Genomic DNA, 20,898 nt, shown 5'->3' with positions numbered 1-20,898 from the left:
CAAATTTAGATTGAAAAGGGTACTAACGATCCAATTCTGATTTGACTAGCTTAAAATATTTAATCGCATATTTTTTTATATATAATAAGATCCACTTACGGGTCGGACTCTGGATTCTTCTTGGACTCAACATTCAGATGTAAAACTCCAAAGTAAATCCGAAACAATCAACAGATGTGCTTTACTTTACTGAATCCAAACTAAAATGGATACAATTGTTTCAAAATGTACAAAGATGCTTGAGATAGAAGATAGAGTGATGATGCTGTTGCTACTAATGACATGATCCAAAAATCAAACAATATGTGCAGTGTTTGTCACCTTACTCACCAAAAAAGGAATTAAGTGATACTGCGAAGCCAAGCCACCATTTTTATTAAGAAACAATAGTGTGATTTATTTAAGGTACTGTTGGAAGGCATCACTGAGGACCGCCTCTGACTGCAAGGAAGCCCTGAGTATGTCTACACACTGTAAACAAAACGACCAGCCATATGTTATGCAAACGTGTTTTAAAACACTAATGTTAAACTGTTACAGGTAAGGTTGGTCACAGCAAGTCCTTATTTTACAATTGTCAGAAAAAACTTATGCCTGTATCAGGAATTTAAAAAAAAAAACACTTTTCTGAAATTTCAGACAAAAGGCAGCCCTTTAAATGAAAATTTCCTAATATAAATCGAATATCACTATGTGAGGAGAGCAAACAAGGTCATGTTGTATAGTCGGTTCATTAGTTATATTCAATTTCCGCTGAACATCCCGCTTGACGCAGATGTGCATGTGGGCCTAGGTCTGGTAAACGAGCCCAACCGAACAGGGCATGTTAATATATATTACACTTAAAAATATATATTTTATATATATATTACACTTAATAGTTCATGTTTTACGAATATATTTTTCATTTATCATTCTCTTTTTATATATGTTTTATATATTGTTTTCTGTATATTACACTTAAAATATATATTATAGATAAAAATAATTTTTTTTATATATACGAGCTCTCTCGAGCCAAGCCAAGCTGAACACCCCCTTGTATTCTGGCTCGACTAGTTTAAGCTAAACGAGCTGCTTGTGGCTTGGCTCGCCAGCTATACAAACTGATCACAAACGAGTTGGTGATGCTCCAAGTGACGAGCTGCTCTGTTCGTTTACCAGCGCTACATGGGCCCCACTCTCATGCTTCTTAAGGGAAATGCACTGTTCCCTGTGAGATGAGAATTGAATATGGGATAATGTTTTCTACTCTCGTAAGTTACAACCTTCTAATAAAAACTTTTTTTTTACTTTTTTATTTTTCCATATCTAACTGTTAAGATGTGATCTACGAGTTTAGTTTAGTTGAAAACTGGCCCTTGATCATGTTTTTCCAACGTTTATGTCAGATTTTTTAGGGGTTAAAAAAAAATCAATAACCTATAATGTTGAATTTTCCACACTCAAAAAATGGCATTTTTATATAAAAAAATATAATCCAAAGGTCAAGTCTTACTATTTTGACTATGTTAAACACATCCGAGAATTCTTTGGTCAATACAACTTTTGGTCAATTAGGTAGAGCAGATCAAATGATCCAAAGTACTCGGGACACACTAAACACAGAAAATTGCTAAACATGTGCAGAGTTTTTCTGCACTACTGATCTGTGTTTACACAGGAAATCGCTGCCTGTGCAAGCCATTTTTTATGTTTTGTGTGACCTGAGCACTTTGTACTGAAACATGCCTTATTTATAGGGGTTTCAATGGGTCGGGTTTGGTTCGGAATGACTGTTGTGGAACCTGACTGACCTGGCTTCGATTTTCGGGTATGGTATCAGGTCTGGAATTGGGTTTAATCGGATTCATCATAAGAGAAACCATACCCAGACCTGATAAGAACTACATGAACCCCACTAGCACCATACCCGGCAAAACAATATTTTTTTATCATTTTTACATTAAAAAGTTACGGGTCTTAATCAGAACTCAGGTGGGCTCAGGTTAGGTATAAAATTTTACAAACTATACCCGCGTTCATGTATTAATCGGACCTTCAGGACTGGGTCTTAATGGGGTCTTATTATTTATCACCATACCCAGACCCTATAGGGTTCGGTACAGGTAGGGTCTCAGTAAACCCGACCGGTTGACACCCCTAGTTATTTATGGGTCACATAACCGAGCGGTTACAGGAAGCGGGTATATGCCATGGCCAGCTTGCCACGTGTAACATTTTTTAAATGGAAAAAAAGGAAATAATGCTTTTTTATTTTGCCCTTTCGCAGTAAAAAAATGAGAGAACGTTCTCTCTCTCTCTCTCTCTCTCTCTCTCTCTCTCTCTCTCTCTAGGTTGTTGCCAGAATACCGGTCCGCAGAGAACCAGTCCGGCGGTTTGAGCTGAATCAACAGACAGAGAAGGTTCTCACATTTTTTTTTTCATTCTAAAAATGGGGAGAATGTCTCGGGTCCAAGAAAGAGGAAAGATGGAGAGATTGCTGCCGGAATACCGGTTCCAGGAAGCTGAATCAACCTAGAGAGCTCGTTGGTTCTCTCTCTTTAGGTTGTTGCCAGAATACTGGCCGGCAGAGAACCAGTCCAGCCGATTGAGCTGAATCAAAAGTGAGAGAAGGTTCTCCCGTTTTCTTTTTCATTCTAAAAAAAAGGAAGAATGCCTCAGGTTCAAGGAAGAGGAAAAATGGGGAGGTTGTGGACGGAATACCAGTTTCAAGGAGCTGAATCAACCGAGAGAGAACGTTCTCTCATTTCTTTTTTTTACTGTGAAGGCAAAATGGGAAGACATTCTCCCCATTTTTCCCATTCTCAAAAATATTACGCGGAACCGAGAGAGAGAGAGAGATTCTACCTCGGCCTTTCCCACACTGATTTCTTTCTCCTCCAATACGCTCGTATCCGTTATGTCCAGCTTCTTGATAAGAGAGAGAGTGGTTATGGGCAACACAAACAGGTCATCTGTAATGCAGTAACAGACGAGATCCTTGACGGTCCTCCCTCCTCCCACCACCCTCGAAGCAGGACGAAGCGTCACGTCGATGTTCATCAACCCGTGGCACACATCACAAGCATCCCTGGGGTCGGTCGTTATATAGTTCCGGCAATGGGAATAGTAGCCACCATTGCACCTGTAGTACTTGGTTTGTGGCACCGTCGACGGTGCAGGCGAGGGGAGGATGGCGAGCAGCGGTTTCCCCAGCAGAGGATTGATCTCGGGCGCCAGCAGAACGTTCTTCGTCACGGGGTGCTCCATGTACGCGTCGTCGAGGCACTCTAGGCTTCCGTGCAGGTTTGTCAGGCTCCCCGGCATGGCCACCTCCGACAGGAGTTTGGTCACTGTCTTGAGAGGAAGGGTGAGCAAACTGAACAGAAAGTCTGCGAATTCCTTGCCTGATTCTGCGTATAAGACCTTCTTCTCCTTTGTGTTGATGACCAGTTTGATGGAATGCTTTTTCTCTGTAGTGGCCGACATTGCTCTTTGAAACAAAGGCTATTGAAAAAGAAGATGGTGGCACGTATTTGTTACTCTACGTGCATGTCTTGGGGTGGAGAGAAGGCAGTTGGGTATTTAGAGAGAGAGAGAGATACCTACCTTAAATGAAAAGGCACTTGTTATTTTTGTTGAGCAGATCAGGTGATTGATACCTTGAACAAGACAAGTGCCTGTGCCTTGCAAGAAAAGAAAGGAATTATTCTTTTCGAAGGGATCTGGTGCACCATGCACATCTGTTTCCACTCATCCCCATATCATATCCCCCATCTTCATACCCCTTAAATCTTATGATGCAAGTTTTTTTCATCAAATATAATCTTATAGATAGATTCAACATGCCCGTGAATCATATTTTTTTTGACCAAAAATATGATTTTTTTTAATTACAAAATTTTGTGTTTTGTCAAACATTGATTTTTTGAATCGCCAATGGTGTGCCAGGCTTTTATTAGTCCATTTGTTCAGATTTATTTTACCTATATTGGATTTGATTATACAAAATGACCAGAAGATAATCATAAATGGAATTTGACGAGGAAAAAGGATGCGAATTTGATGAGGAGAAAGGTATATAACATATGATGCCATATAATCCTATGTCAGCCTCAGCCATCCGACCGATACATCTGGACTACAAGGAATGCTAATCCACATTCTCGTGAGAATGTAGACTAATCCTAACCGTTGGTTGGACAGTTAAAAATCGGATATAGGATGGATCCAATCATACGCCTTATGATGGGATCCTTGTTCTTTGATAAAACTTAACCGTTGGTTTTGGAATCAAAAAGAAATTTTCCAAAAAAAAATGATTTGATCTAAATTCAACAAGATTGGAAACGGTCTATTATAAATAAGCTTTTAAAAAATTTTAAAGCCATAGATATCGATGACGCTGACACATATGGATACTATTTTAATATTTTAATAATACTTTTTTAGGCAAGTCCAAGGAAAAAAACCCGTCACAATATTCAAAGCACTTGCGCTCATCCTCTATGTTTTTTAATTAAAGGCAACCTGGGGTAGGGTTAGGCAGAACCCGGCAGTTATTAATCAACGTACCACTGGGGTTTTGAACCTGCAACGTACCGCCACAGGGAGACGTGCACCGACAGCCCCTACCCACCATTAATAGGAAAGTGCATGTTATGGCTTAAATTTTTTGAAAAGCTATATTTGGAGGCATAAGATTGTAATCTTTATTCTTGATGGTTTTCTTTGAATCACTGAAATTTTGAATTCTTCCTGATCCTAGGAGTGCCTCAATCCTAGTTCTAGTTTCTGATCCGTTACGATGGTATTACACTTGGAGCAGAGCTTGCAAAACCTAATTTTTTTTATCATGCGTCTACTAATAACATCTATTTTTTTTCTCTTTCCTTGGAACCACCATTCTCATTTAAGATTCCTTCTCCCAATTCTAAAATCGTGGGCATGGTGGTCTTCTCAAAATGTTTTTCCTCACCCTCTTCAATGTTCTTTATTGAGTTTCCAACTTGGGAAATCGGTCAACCACCACCCTCTTGAAAAACGTCTTTCCTCATTTAAGCCCTCTTAAATGAGAAGTTCGAAGGTCTTTTCGAAATTCAACAAAAGTAATAAAAACTTTTCAAAAATGGCTCGGTGCAAAGGGAGATCTGAACCATGGTTCTCTTTCATAAGGGATAAAGAGTCCCACCATTTGAACCTGAGTTCTCCTCCCTATGAGTACATCATCTTGTACTGCTGCACCAACTCCTCTTTAGTTGCTCCTTCTTGCAACTAAAGTCTTTTGTCTTCTTATGAAAATTCTCCAAGTCCCTATCATATATGTTTTCATAGTTTTTTTTTCGAGGATGGGGGTTTTGAACCAAGGTTGTGGTTTCACACAATCGTGCATCCTACCACTACACCACATCACCCCTTGTTTAATTCCTTTATCTATGAATTGGTTTTTGACGAATCTCAAAATACGAGTTGAATAAAAATTATATTTTAGATCTTCTGAACTTAGATTTTTGGATCTTGATTGCAATTTGACCATATTTGGATCTATTAAGATCCAATTGGTGTAAGGCTCACAATAGTTCTGAGATAATGTAAAATATGATGTGTCTCAGTAGATGGAATTTCTCGTATGGTTACGAGGATTTTTTTTCAATATATATATATATATATATATATATATATATATATATATATATATATATATATATATATATATATATATATATATATATATATATATATATATATATATATACACCTTATTGATGTGCGAAGTCCGAATTCACGTAAGTAAGATGTACGAAGTGGCATGAGTACTATTTATGAGGAATCAATTCTCAAGAATCATAAGTCAAATTCATAATATATAAGACCAGTAAATTCCCGAATTTGGAACTCAAACGAGAAAAAAACTTTGTTATTTTATGTGAATTACTGAAAGCATAGATCAATAGAATATGGGTCATAACGAGGGCGATTTTCGCAAGAGATGAAAATTTAAAAATGTGCTTTGAGAATTTAGTTGTAATTGAAAATTAAAAATTAGATTTTAATTAGGTTTCAGATCCATCCAAGATCTGAATCCATACATCGTATCTGAATCCAAATATTGGATGATACTTGATAGTTTTTAGATACAGTTAGTGGGATTAAAAATAGATTTTATATTTTTTTCATGTAAAATTTAGTTAGTTTATTTTATTTGTTTTTTTTTTATTTTTTAGATTTTTTAAGATTTTATTTGATTTTTTAATTTATTCCCGAGATTTTGCTGAAAAAAACTCAAGAAATATTCAAAAAGTTGAAAATCTTTTGAGAAATTCACTGCCGAGAAATTGCCATTTTAAACTTTTGTCACAATGTGCCCGTGTAGCGAGATTTTGTGTTTATGTTTTATGAAAATTGCTACTAGTGATTTTTTGTGTTTTGTGTGGCCTGGGTACTTTGTAAAGTACTCTTACCAAGCACTTGAAGGAAACTGAGTTGTTCAAGTCACCAAGAGAGTCAATATCCAAAAGACTATCACCAATGGTGACGTTGGAGTCCATGCAATGTCCAGCTCGTCAATCTCATCAAATAAGGTTGTTTCACAACAACCTCATGCTATCTCAAATGATAACGTTGAGGTTGTTTCACAACATGCAACGTCTATCTCAAATGATAAAACTCAACAACCTCATCGAGATTACAGGAAACAAAAGAGAAAGTAACCTCTTTAATTTTATCCCATTGTTTTATTGTACTCTTCTTTTTTGTCATTTTCCATTGTCTACAAATCTGGACTCTTTCCAGATATACATTGTAACTAAATTATTCCTGATAAATAGAACATCTCTCCACGGAAAAGAGAGAAAATCAGAGTTTCAAGTTTGATAGCCTTCCTTTCATGGTATCAAATCATAGTCTCAAACAAGCTCATGGCATCCTCCACCTCCTTCACAGTGAACCAGTGGAACACAATTATCTTTTTTGGAAGTCTCAACTAGAGTCTGTCATGCTTAAATCAAGACCTCCTCAAGTTCGTTGATAGATCTTTGCATCAACCTGATCAATTTACAACCATTGTAGATGGGAGCAAATATGAAATAAGTGGCTTCACTCTGATCAATTGGCTTTCAGCTAGATCAAAGCAATCGTATCAAAACTTGTCTTAGGCCATATCATGAGATCAAGGATAGCACTTGATACATGGCTTGTGGATCTCACTCTGCATTGAGAATCATGATTCTGAGAAAGAATTTTACTTTCATAAAAAAAGAAAATATGGATATGTTGTCATACCTTGATCGCATCAAGTTCCTAGTTGACTCCCTTGTTGCCGCCAATCACCCAGTAGAAGATGAAGATCTTGTTAAAATAGCCCTGAACATGCTTCTTCTTGAGTATGAAAGCTTCGTCACTTTGATCACCATTGGCACATTAACTCACTCATTTGCAAATCTATGTGATTTTCTCATTAATCAAGAAAAATGAGTTTTAATGCTCTATCTTAAGTCATCCGAGAGACATCTCACATTGTTTTTACCGCCTCTAGAGGTTGTGGACATTGGTGTGGCTATTGTATAGGTCAAGGTAGGGGTCAAGGAAGGAACTCAGAACAAAATCAACCTAATACGAATCAAGGTGTGCAAAACCCTCAAAATCAATGAGGTCTAGTTACCTGCCAGTACTGTGGAAAATGTGATCATATTGCCAAAAATTGTTGAGATATCTTCAAAGCTTTTTTTGTCATGTCTCTTTAATAATCCATTGATGACTATTGGTAACCCGATACTTAGGGATGCACATCGAATTGAGTCAATTCAGGCTCGACTCACTTAAAGCTCAACTTGAGCACATCCGCTGTCATGCTTGAACCGGTGTATGAAGCTCGGATGCGCTATCGAGCCAAACTTGAACAAGGGCTCGACAAAGCTCAATTCTTTGCAAACCCAATATATATAATATCTTTGCAAATAATTTCACAAGTGCATTGTTATTGTAATGGGTAGGTCATTAGTATTTCTTCAAAGTGTGTTTAGTTTGAATCCTGTCTTTTGCGCCTTTTTTGTTGAAAAGTTTAGTAGGTATATAATTGTTTCAGTGATAATAGACAAAATATGTGCTTTGGCTTAATGGTAGGTCACTTGGTTAACGTTAGGGAGGTTGGGGGATCAAATCCCTCCTTCACAAATTTTTTTAATAGTTCTTGTTGAAACTCGATTGGGCTCAAGCTCGAAACTGAGTCAAGTTCAGACAATGGTTTTGAGCTGAGTTCAAACAATGCATTACAAGCTCGGCTCTAAGCTCAAGCCAAGCTTGGACAAAGTCATTTTGTGAACTAAGTCAAGTTCAAACAACCTAGACTCGACTCGAACTCAGCTTGTGTGCATCCCTATCGACATTGATACAACAAATCACCATACCATGGATGATGAACAATTATCCAACAAATCTCAATATCAATGTATGAATCGATAATGGTTGGCAATGGTAAGATGCTTCCCATCTTACATACTAGTAATCTCACTTTATCAACAAATGGATCTAACTTTGACTAGAAAAACGTTCTTCATGTTTCCAACATAGCCAACAATCTTTTATTTGTGGGCCAATTTACAAAAGATAATGATTGCATCTTTGAATTTACACCCTTTGAATTCCTTGTCAAGGATTGACAAACATGCAAGATTCATCTCATGAGCTAAAAAGCCAATGCAGGCCTCTATTGAATTAAGAGAGATGAGAATATGAAGATGATGACTTATGCAGGGAAGAAGGCTTCATTTGATCTTTGGCATCAAAGACTTGGGCACGCCAACAAGAAAATAGTTTCATTTTTAAATTCTAAACATGCAGTTTCTTGTACTAGGAATAAACAAATAAAGGTGTGTTAGAGTTGCTTGATTAAAAAAGCTCACAAGATTCTATTTGGAAGTTTTCTCTCTCACACGTCAACTCTGCTTGAACTCCTCCATGCCGATGTCTAGGGGCCATCTCCAGTGGTCTCTCATGAAAGTTTTTGGTACTATTTTCTCATAGTGGATGACTTCAATTCTCGTGGTTTTTCTTTATGCATATCAAATCTCAAGTTTTTTATTGTTTTAAGATTTGTAAGCAGATAGCGAAAAGTAAATTTCAATTTTCTATCAAATCCTTTCAATCTGATAATGGTGGTGAATTCATTAGTCATGATTTTGAAAACTTTCAACAAAATAATGGCATCATTCACATATATTCATGCCCACACATGCTAGAACAAAATGGCTTGGTTGAGCGCAAACTCTGGCACATATTTGAAATTGGACTGAGCATGTTGAGAACTGCATCTCTTGAATATTTTTTAGCACTCTTTATCTTATTTCTCTTACTTGTTTAGTGCTGCCTTACTTGAACTAGAACCTCCCACCTTTAAACATGCCAGATGAGTTCATACTCTTCAAATTAATCGTACATGACATCTTGTACCACCTTAGGGTCACTACAATGTTATTGGTTCTAAATGGGTTTATCATATCAAATGTCATGTTGATGGTCCTATAGCTTGTTATAAGGCTCATTTTATCGCCAAAGGTTTTTATCAAGAAGGTGGTATTAACTTATTTGAGACATTCAGCCCAATCATTAAACCCACCACCATTCCGGTTATTCTTTCTCTTGTTGTTTTTCTACAATGGTTCATTCAGGAGTTGGATTTCAATAATGCATTATTGAATGGTTTTCTTTCGACAAATATTTATATGTGTCAACCACAAGGTTTTGAAGATTTAAACTATCCTCACCATGTGTGAAAACTATATTGTGCCATCTATGGGCTCAAGTAGGCTCCTCGAGTATGGTATAAGTGTCTCAGCTCATATTTACTCTCATGGATTTTTTGTCTCTCAGTCAGATGCCTCTTTATTTATTTTTAAAAAAACATGGGCTTCTTCTGTATTTTTTGGTTTATGTTGATGATGTCATAATTACGAGCAACTCCTTTGTGACCATTCAACAATTGATTACACACCTTGGTTCAGCATTTTCAATCAAAGATTATTTTTGGGGGATTGAGGTGAGCTACCCTTCCACAGGTCTTCACCTATGCCAGTGTACATATGCTCTAAGTCTGCTTTGCAAGGCATCAATAGCTGATGCAAAGCCCATTTTCACTCCACTAAGATCTAGCACTAAATTATTGCACGACATGATGTCTTTTTGTATCTTTGCATTATTGGAGGTTTACAATACCTCACCATCATCAGACCCAACATTGCATTTGCCGTCAACAAGGTCTGACAGTTTATGCACCAGCCCACTACTGCTCACTGGTCCACATTAAACGCATCTTGGGCTATATTAAGAACACCCTTCATCATGGTCTTCAGTTCAGGTGATCGACCTCCCTACAACTCAATGCCTATTTAGATGCCAATTGGGCTGGATGCTCCGATGACCAGAAATCTACAGGAGGATTTGCCATTTTTCTGGGTCCTAATATCGTTTCTTGGTCCTCTCTTAAGCAGAAAACAGTGGCTCGTTCGAGCACGGAGGCTGAATACAAATCCCTAGCTTGTGCTGCTTCTGATCTTCTCTGGCTTAAGTCTTCGTTCTAGCAGCTCAGTTTCATGGCTCCAGCATCACTGGTTCTCTAGTGTGACAACATCGGTGACTTATATCTTGTAGCTAACCCTGTTTTTCATACTCGCACCAAACATGTGAAAATCAATTTTCACTTTGTTCAGGACCATGTTCGCAACCGCTGACCAACTAGCAGATGGGCTCACCAAACCATTTTCGTCTACCAGATTTGCTTTTATTTGTGTCATGTTCAATGTGTGGGACCCCATGTCAGGGGCGTGTTAAGGAAACCGAGCTGTTCAAGTCACAAAGAGAGTCAATATCCAAAGACTATCTCCAATGGTGACATTGGAGTCCATGCAATGTCCAGCTCGTCAATCTCATCAAATAAGGTGTGTTTCACAACAACAACCTCATGCTATCTCAAATGATAACGTTGAGGTTGTTTTACATCTCAAATGATAAAGCTCAACAAACTCATCGAGATTACAGGAGACGAAAGTGGAAGTAAACCTCTTTCGTCTTATCCCATTGTTTTATTGTATTCTTGTTTTGTCATTTTCTATTGTATACAAATCTGTACTCTTTCCAGATATAGATTGAATCCAAATTATTCCTTATAAATAGAACGTCTCTGATCTATCGATGAACAAGAGAGAAAATCAGAGTTTCAAGTTGCCTTCCTTTCAAGAAGGTCCCATGCTCAACCAACTCGCACCTGTCAACAATGGTTGTTAAGTATTTGATGCATTGGTAAACACTCGTAAATTTAGCCAAGTCCAATGAGCATCAAAGTCTGCACTGCTTCTACTCCGCTTGTCTGGTAGCAGCAGCCAGTGCACGTCACCTTGTGTTGGGACATTGCAAGATCGAATCCCAATTGTATCATTGTATAACTGGTAGGGGTCTGCTTAACCACAGCTTGCCTTTCAAAAAAATTAAAATCGTGCTGCTATGGCGTTTGTCACTGTAACAGTCCATGAAAGATGTCATATTTCATGGTATTTATCTTCTGTGGAACCCCTTCAATATAAAAGTGGCTCTTCGTGTCTCTGTGTGGCAGATGATTCAGCCCCCTCTGAGGCACAACACGCCTCAAGCAAATGTCAACCTACCTCTCCTTTTAATTAGCCGTTTGATTCCACTACAACAAAATATAGTTATAGCCTTGTGTAAATGCCACTGAAGCAAACAGTGGCAATTCACCACTTGCCACTGTAGGTGTTGTCGCTGTTGACAACAGTGGCAGTTTTATGATCTACAGCAGCAAGTACAACTGCCGATGTAGGTACCCTATAAAAGCATTATGATAACAGTTTTGCGATCTACAGCAGCAAGTACAACTGCCGATGTAGGTACCCTATAAAAGCATATCATAATTGCCGTTGTTACCTTACAGTGGCATTTACAACTGCTACTATAGGTCCTACTTAAGGCTTGTTTTGAACTGCCACTATCACCAACAGCGAACAGTTTAAACTGCCGCTGTAGGTACCCTATAGCAGCCCTTACAAACTGTTATTGTTGATTCAACAGTGGAAATTGCATATTGCCACTAATGGCTTAGCATCAGACAAACTGTGGCAATGAAAACAGCCACTATTTTCAACCTACACTTTTTTCAAAAATAATTTACGTGAAAATTATAATACATAAGCAAACACAAAAACATAAAATAAACTACAAGCATTGGCTAAACCAGAGTGAATCCAGGAGAATATTAGGGAATTCCCACGCCTGGACAAACTGAGTTCCAATTTTATTTTAAACATTTATGCATAAAAAAATATAACAAGACCCAAATCGAATATTGAATCAGATACAAATTCAATTTGAGAGAACCAATTAGAATCCAAACTAACTAGAGTAAATCCAACCCGATAGACTTACAAGTAATATCTGAATTTGAATAACATCATTCACTAGCACCTAAGCTTCTATGATGCCACTTTTGTAGTCTTATCTGGTAGCACTTGCAGGAGGGAAAAATAATTTTGCCTCAAAATCAGAAGTTTTGCATTTAATCTCGTGCCAATGGAGTAATATTAAAGCTCTCCACTGGTGCATACAACCACTTATTAATTATAACAGACAAATCAATGAGCAGATCAATAGGTTTCATCAACTTTATCAATAGCGAATATATGAAAAACAATAAGACAGTAATTACCAATCTTTTCAACAAAGTGTCATATTAACATAAAAAACAATAATAGTAATCTATGTGCTGAAAAATTAGTGCAACCCTTAATGTGGCAAAAGGGGAACATTTCATGCTTCTAATCAGAAGATTTCCAGAAAATAACCAAAAGATGAGATTGTAAGGCAGAGCCCAAACAAATTGGCAATGTTATCCATTTAACAGTTAACATGATCAGCCACGTTACATCTAGAAGAAAAAGTAAATAATTACTTGTGTTTGCAAAGAAATAAACAAAACAATAAAAAAACATCTGAAACTCTAAACAACATAAGGCAAGCAAGGCATAATAGGCGCAACCAACTTAGAGAAGGATGTAAAAAGGATCAATACCAAAGAGATGGGGCGCCTTAACTTCATTGCTGACTACCATATATGTTTTCCCTTTAGTATTACCCCATCCATAACTTCTCATTTCTGCAACTTTTATGTCAAGAAAACTAAACTTTTAAGCCTAATGGATGAGAGACATCAGATAGATTTTTATTTATGATCGACAAGGCAAAAGCATAAGAGTGACATGGAAATGCATGGCGCATGAGAACAACCTCAAGTTGATTCGTAGAAAAGCTAGACAACTCTTTCACACTTCTTGTGCCATGGATTTTGAAATTTCTGACTGAAATTTTGGAGCAAAGACAACCATAAGATTACAAACAGACCAATAAACAATTGCATGCAAACCAACTATAAAAAGAACACACTTACGTAAACAAAAATCTAAATAAGGTCCAAATAGTTATATATTCAGAATGCAAATATATAGACAATAACAATTCTTAAAAACAAGAACAGTAAGTAAAAAGTTATAGTTATAAAAGTAGCTATAGAACATGCTAATACTCTTTTAACTTGAAGTAAATCTTTCATTGGTGCCACCATCTTCGTAATAATCATAATTGTAACCAAGTACAATAAAATCTAGATTGTTGTATACCAATTTTCTGTGATTGAATCACTCTAAAAGAAGGGGTTGACATCGAGTCACACTGCAAACCACTGCATCTGTCAAACTTCAAGCTCTTAAGAAGCTCACGACCACAAATCAGATGCCAGAATACATGCTCATCAAAGGAAGTCTCTTTGAGAATCAATGCATTCAGTTTTCTAAAGCCCATAGCATCATATGGTAGGAGCCCAATGTTGCAATCATTAGCTCCAATATTTTGAAGGCATGTCACTTGTACATGCCCAACAATTGCAGATACATATCTAAAAGAGAAACTCCTGATGGCTTTATTCATCTGGTAATGAAAAATCATATATTCCAAGTCTGAATTTTCCAAACCATTGTGGTGCATTGTATACCAAAGGATGTTAGCTTGGTGCCATGATTTTAGAGTGTTTCTACTAAATCTGGACATTGCCATTATTAACCATTTTCTGCAATCATACGAACTATTAATACCATGGAGCAGATAATTATAAAAAGAAATATATGCAGTCATCATGTACATATAGGATCCTACATTGTCCAGCATATATAACGACATAGATCATGCACATCAGGAATAACATACAGCATTCTAGCAAATGTTTATATATATATATATATATATATATATATATATATAATCTCTTTCCCATGATAGAAATACTTGTAAGACTACAAGAAACAATGACAAGCTCTTCCAATAGTTGTAAAGTTGTATGAGTGTAAAATAAGCAGCTCATGACAGCTAATTTTACTTATTTGTTAAAAAATATGTGCTTTTTCATGATTCATATGCCATGCATTTTATGCATATCAGATTTCACATATAATGAAAGTTGATCTTATGCACAAAGCAACACATACATAACACCACACACCATGCACGTACACTAATACATGATATTCAACCACAAACATATAACTAAGACAACTAATTATAATCTTCACGAGAATGCTAGAGATGACCCAAAAGCTAAAAAGAAAAACAAACCTGCAAATAACAGGCGGGCGAAAATCTAAAATACAAATCAAAAGCTTGAAGATGCAAATAACATAAACCAGTAAGCATCAACTAGAGAAGGAAAGAGCTTAAAGAACAAAACCTAACTGAAAAGGAAAAGAAAACAAATTATTTCCTGCAAAGCCAGTATCCAAGCTAACCACCAAACAAGTATAAAACCATCTAATACACAATCATAAAGTAGCAATTTTGACCATCAAAATCAAGAATTTTACGCACGCAACACACGCCCAATGTTGAATGTGATTACTATGTGCCGACCTAAGTGCCATTTATGTTGAATGTGATTCTTATAACAAGGAACACACACCAGGTATCAAGTTGTGACATACTTTAACTTAAATGCCTTAAGCTGACCCACCTGGCCAGATGTTAGAGATATTGTCTATAGTGCTCATGTTCGTTTGGTGGGCTAGCCTGCTGAGATCATGGGTCACTTGAGCTTGGGTAATTTAGTTCAATTGGTTGAACTAATATAAACTCAGCTTGAGCTTAGTTGTTGAGTTGGCTTAAATCAATCATAACTCAATTTGTTGGCGCAAACTAAAGAAAAGAAAGTTCATAAATAAGTTGCTCATTTATGGTTGGGAGCTGCTGCATCTTTTATCTATATAAAGAAATATCCAGTTTCTCTCAATTCTCAACTATATATATATATATATATATATATATGTGTGTGTGTGTGTGTGTGTGTGTGTGTGTGAAATGTCCATCTTCACTGAAAAAAACCCAAGCGCAACCCAAATCAGCTTTTAGCAATGCCAATGTCCCACACTAAACCTTGTGTTGGTCACATTTCCTTGTAGTTGACTTGATTTTTAGATTCTAAGTATAGCCACTCCATGATCACTACCCATTAACAACACATGGTTAACCTCGATTATCTTCAAACCTAATGCAGAGTCAGAACTAGATTCGGGTCTGCCCGCAAAGAAGAAACCAGAGGAGTACTAGATATAGAATTCTTTTAAATCTAAATTAGGCTCTCTACTTTCTATTTTAATTGGATTTTACTTTTGGACATTGAATCTATCCAAGATCCATCCTAGGGCTAGAGTTTTGGTGTTTTAGTATAAATGAATGATATAGATCACATTTGTGGAGTCAGATTTGATCAAAACAAATTGTATCAATGAAATCCCAAGATAGGGTATGAAGATAGGCATAGGCGGAGCTGAGGGGGGGGGGCAGGACTGGGCTGTAACCCAGTCCTGCCTCCCGAAACAGTTAATTTTTTTTTTTAAAGCCCAGCCCTATGAAATATATTTTTATCCATTTTTTAGCCCAGCCCTGACTGCAGCAAATAGTTTGATTTGTTCATATGAAATAGATTTTTATTAATAATTGTAGCCATTTTTTATTTTATCTCAAAAAAAAATTGGGGGGCGCTGCCCCCCGAACCCCCAACTATCGAACCAAACTTTTTTTTTTGCTACACCCATGTCCCCCCCCCCCCCCCCCCTCCTCACATGAATCCTAGCTACGCCACTGAAGATAGGAAATATTGTGTGAATTGTGATGAGGTTTTATCCTTGGCCTAGCTCAAAATTATTATTAAAATATTAAAATTTATTTAAATTATTAAAACAACTGGTATCATTAAATTTAATAGGGGGTTATGAAGATGGGAGATGAGTGAAACTGAATTGCACAATATTGGTTAATACCCTCGAGGTCTTTCCTGCCCACCAGAGAACGACTTTGTGGCAAGGAACACCCCTTATAGATTTTGAACTCGTGATATTGAATCAACTTGGTTACATTTAGTCATTTTCAATAACCAGATGAGTGGATCTCTTGTGGGTACCTTGTTTTTAGAGCTTGAACTTTCAGAAACAAGAAAATGGTTGTACTGTATGGCAAATTTTATACGTTTTTTGAAACACCCTAAAATTTTTGCTATTCTCCTCGAGTTCAAAATCGTAAATACCCAACTTAGTTAAGACATTTTTATCCATTGCAATTGCAAACTGACGGGTTATTGCAGTAAAATTGTACTGCTTGTCAGCTAATGCAACCTTTCACTTAAATCTTATATGGACCTCACAAAACTCACATAAATTTATTTGTGAACATTTTGTGAAACTGAAACCCCGAACATCACAAATATCCTACTTATTCAACGAACCTCACATAAATTTATTTGTGTACATCTAGTTAGACCGAAATCACTAAAATCACAAATAATCAAGTTAGACTGAAATCCCAAAATATCCTATTTATTTGTGTATACTTCACGAATTTGCTTAAACTACAACATCACAAATATCCTACTTTGAATATTTCTGAATTTATGACATATATGTAGCCAACTCAGCTTAGTTTTGATACGATAAGAATTGCCGGATTGGCAACATTGATCACAATATCAAATATTGTGCACGCCATGGACCGACAGTTGTTGATCCCGAGAAGAACAGCACCTTTGTACGATTGCAAAGCTATTATCCAAAGGTACTGAGAGCAGATCAGGTGATCTGCCAAATCACTTCACCTTCTACAATATGTACAAAGACCATGATGTCCTTGTGAGATGAATCAATGGACGGTGTCACCTGAACTGCCGCATGGTTGGTAGGAGCTGTCAGTGTACGTCTCCTTGTGGTGGGACGTTGCAGGTTCAAACCCCAGTGCTATGTTGAATAGTAACCGGTAGGGGTCTGCCTAACCCCAGCTTGCCTTTTAAAAAAAAAACATGATCCATGTGATGATCGTCTAAATTTTGTGTTAGATTTTCCGAAGTCTTCTAAAAAATTGCATTAAGCTGTAAGCGATCATCATACTTGCATTTAGGACTTGTAAATAAGCTGAACGAGCCAGGCTCTAGATATTTTAACTCGGTTGTTAAGGGTAAATCTCTGCTCGGGCTTGGCTTGTGAGCTTGAAATAAGCTGAGCCAAGCCTGAGCTTGTTAGCAGCAAATCACGAGCTGGTTCACAATCAAAAGCCTGTACGAGCCAAGCCAAGCTGAGCTTCCGCTGTTCGTCCTCAACTTGGATACTTAAATTAACAAGTTGGCTTGCAGTTTCACTCATCAAGCCCAATTTCTAAGCCGATCCGAGCTGAACAGTAAGCTGCTCGTATCGTAAATTGCACTCATGGATCTCATTATTGTGTAAAATATATTTCTCCCACCTTGTACACATGGCAGCATGATAGTGCTAGTTTGATTATTATATTTTATGCTCAATCACAAGATCTTTGCTGATTTGGAAATAATGTTATGCTCCCATCAAGCAAAGGAGACCGTATCTCCTAAAGCAAGTGTAACCGAGTTGGGTTGGTTCGGATTGGGTTTTGTCAGACTTATTTTTGAGTCGGGTTTAAAAATTATACTCGAACCTGACCCGACTGAAATTACGGGCCCATGCAAAAACCTCTGCAAAATGTGTTTTTATTGCATTAATATCATGATAAAAATGAGATATTTTTCAAAATAAGTGATATTTTGCCAATATTGCCATATTCAGTTTTATAGCTACCTTTGAGAATGTTGCTTTCAAAATATCTGCAGTATTTGTTATATCTGAGCTCATTCTTGCCTTGCATGTGTAAGCTCAGTTTTTCCGCTCTTGGTTGGGTCAGATTATGTCCACTCTCCTTTAGGGTGCGTTTGATTACCTCAGATCTAAGATCCGAGGTAATTTAACTAGAGATCTTTGGATTTGAGATCCTCATTTTAGGCCAAAACCTCCCCATATCCGTGTTTGCGCGGAGGTTGGATCAAGGCGTGGGCCGCATGCCTTGATCCATGAGACCGAGGTTCTCCTTAGAGATCCGAGGTAATCACAATGTTGTCAGTATCGGAATCGAACCTGTATCATTTGACCAACAATTCAGGTGCATCGGCCGATACCAATACTCAAATGTATCGTTCTGAATCGGCCAAAAAAAGATTACGTGTTAATCAGAACATGACACGTGTTAAAACCATTAAAATAATATTAAATTTTAATTTTAAGCTATTTTTATATTTATTAAAAAAAACCGATTCAGGTTATTGATTTTCTAGTGATACTATACGTATCGGACGATATGCCCCGATACTGACAACATTGGGTAATCAAACACACAACCCTGATAGATTTAGTCCTGAAATAAAAACAGATGCTTGTGGAACCGACTTGCAGACCAACCAAGTCGTTGGCTGGCCCAGTTTGTCTTATATTATTAATCAGTGGAGTTGAGCGGCTGAGCATGGAGCGTACAGCGTATCTCCACGTATCTATTATTATTTTAAAATCACTTAGTGCACATCCCCACCATGGTCGAGCATCTGGTTCCAGATGAACCATCCGGACCTAATGCCACACTTTTTGGCATCCATTGTCATATTCCTTTTCTTACCCAAATCCAATCTTCACGCTGAAGCTACAGCAATCACCCACCTCTTTTTTCGTATTTAACGATTGAAAACCCTAGAAAAGGTGGCAGGCTCAGAGAGGACAATGAACTCCCGTGCGGCCCAACCCCTGAGCCGCAAGAGCGGTTCTAGGAAACGGGTAATTAAAAAATAGGAAGAATGCCTTCTCATTTTGCCCTTCATATTAAAAAGAAATGAGTGATTTCAAAAAAATGTTTTCTCTCTCATCAACTCAACCAGCCGGACTCGTTCTCTGCCTGCCGGTATTCTGACATGCCGGTATTCCGATGAGACAGAAAAACTCTCTCTCTCTCTTGATTCAGCTCAACCAACCAGACTGGTTTCTTGTCGGCCAGTATTCTGTCAGCAACCGAGAGAGGAAAATTCTCTCTCTCTCTCTCTCTGTTGATTCAGCTCAACCAACCAGACTGGTTTCTTGTCAGCCGGTATTCTGGCAGCAACAGAGAGAGGACAACATTTTCTCTCTCTCTCAATTGGCCCAACTGGTTTCCTGTCACCCGGTTCACCCAGTACCGGTTGCTGCTGGAATACCGCCCAGAAGGGAACCAGTTCGGCCGGTTGAGCTTATTCAAAATCTCTCATTTATTTTTTAATATGAAGGAGAAAATGGAGAGGTATTCTTCCTATTTTTTTCATTCGCAAAAAACTTTACACATGGCGAGATAGCATATACCCACTCCCTGGAACCGCTCTCCTTCCTAAGCCGCCCCTCTCACCCACCATAGAACCTGCTGCTTTAGCCTTGCAGTAAGGGATGCCCATATGGGTATCGAACTCTCAATGCCCTTCAGCTTGAATGGCTCAAGCCGACCCACCTACTCGGGTGTGTAAAACCTACAGATGCAATTGAGTGGGATCCAGGATGAGATTTTGCAATCTTGGCTGCTCCGTATAGGATTCGGATCCGACTACCCATGTATGTAGCTGTTCCAGATCCGAACCATTTGTATCCCTAGCAGTACCCAAACTTCAAGTTCAAGCTACAACCACCCACTTCTTAATACATGAAATAGTTTTTTTACATAAATTAACAAAATTAAGTGCTAAAATGGTCACATTTGTAAATTAACTATTTACCAGTGTCCCTATATCTCAATGGAAGCCAAAGAAAGCTTTGTCCAACGGTTTTTTTGGGGCAGTTTGTTTTTTTAGTATCTCATGAGTAAAACAGGACTCAGCCATGTTCTACAATACAAGGATATAATTGCAAGCATATGAGAACCTGATATTGTTCCAAAGTTTGTGCAACAGGGTCCTTTTAAAGTGATTCCCGTTGACTCGTACAAACGACCAGTAGAAGAATATATACTTGCAAACCTCTCTCATCTGCATCACAGGCTTGTGGCAACGGCAATGAGCACCAGCAGCAGGAGCAGGCCTACTACTAGCGACAAACTAATAGCTTTGGCCTTCACACTTCTTGCTATGCTCTCACCGCTTTACATCGACCAGAAGAAACCTGCAAGCAGACGGGAGGAGCAAGAAAGCAAGCCAACACCGAAATGGTTGATACCCCTTCTGCTCATAGTGTTGATCATGGCAATCAGCTTCCTGCGCTTTATCGACCGGAGGTTTAGAAGGTTCGATCTGTATTGGATTCACAGGATTGGAGGTTCTTCATGTGGAATCATCTCATTCTTGGTAATGCTTGCTTTGGTCCTGAAGTGCAAAACTTCTTTAAGTAACTGAAAGAAATGTGTGTGCTTCACTAGATTGGCAAGAAGAAATTTCAGCTCTAGTCCACCAGATCACCATCAAAAGTCTTAGTTTAACCCATGAATGTAGATGCCAGTCCAAGCACATAAAAACCTGAGCAAAATCTTCCCAAAATTGTGTCA

At 37.8% G+C, this 20,898-nt stretch overlaps 2 protein-coding genes across 2 annotated transcripts; one reads left to right on the top strand and one right to left on the bottom strand.

The window, feature by feature from the left end:
• Positions 1–396: 396 nt before the first annotated feature.
• Positions 397–3,471, bottom strand: LOC149816496 (uncharacterized). Its single transcript, XM_089986906.1, has 2 exons — positions 2,851–3,471; positions 397–471 (listed from the first exon to the last, which is right to left on the bottom strand). The coding sequence occupies exons 1-2, from the start codon at positions 3,469–3,471 to the stop codon at positions 397–399; spliced, it is 696 nt and encodes a 231-aa protein (XP_089843032.1).
• Positions 3,472–20,413: 16,942 nt separating this feature from the next.
• Positions 20,414–20,749, top strand: LOC149816495 (uncharacterized). The gene has a single exon (XM_089986904.1). The coding sequence runs from the start codon at positions 20,414–20,416 to the stop codon at positions 20,747–20,749; it is 336 nt and encodes a 111-aa protein (XP_089843030.1).
• The last annotated feature ends 149 nt before the right edge of the window (positions 20,750–20,898 follow it).

The sequence above is a fragment of the Nuphar pumila genome, chromosome 14 (assembly GCF_984573655.1).
Source record: "Nuphar pumila chromosome 14, dmNupPumi1.hap1.1, whole genome shotgun sequence".
NCBI classification, from domain to species: domain Eukaryota; kingdom Viridiplantae; phylum Streptophyta; class Magnoliopsida; order Nymphaeales; family Nymphaeaceae; genus Nuphar; species Nuphar pumila.
Note: the sequence above shows the minus strand (reverse complement) of the source record. Positions and strands in the feature narration are given on the sequence as shown.

Bases quoted from the DNA above. Each gene is read 5' to 3' on its own strand.
- LOC149816496 (XM_089986906.1), bottom strand. From the start codon at position 3,471: ATGTCGGCCACTACAGAGAAAAAGCATTCCATCAAACTGGTCATCAAC. The intron at 472-2,850 runs GTAGAATCTCTC...TTTTGTTTACAG, and splicing joins TCAGTGTGGGAAAGGCCGAG to TGTGTAGACATACTCAGGGC.
- LOC149816495 (XM_089986904.1), top strand. From the start codon at position 20,414: ATGAGCACCAGCAGCAGGAGCAGGCCTACTACTAGCGACAAACTAATA.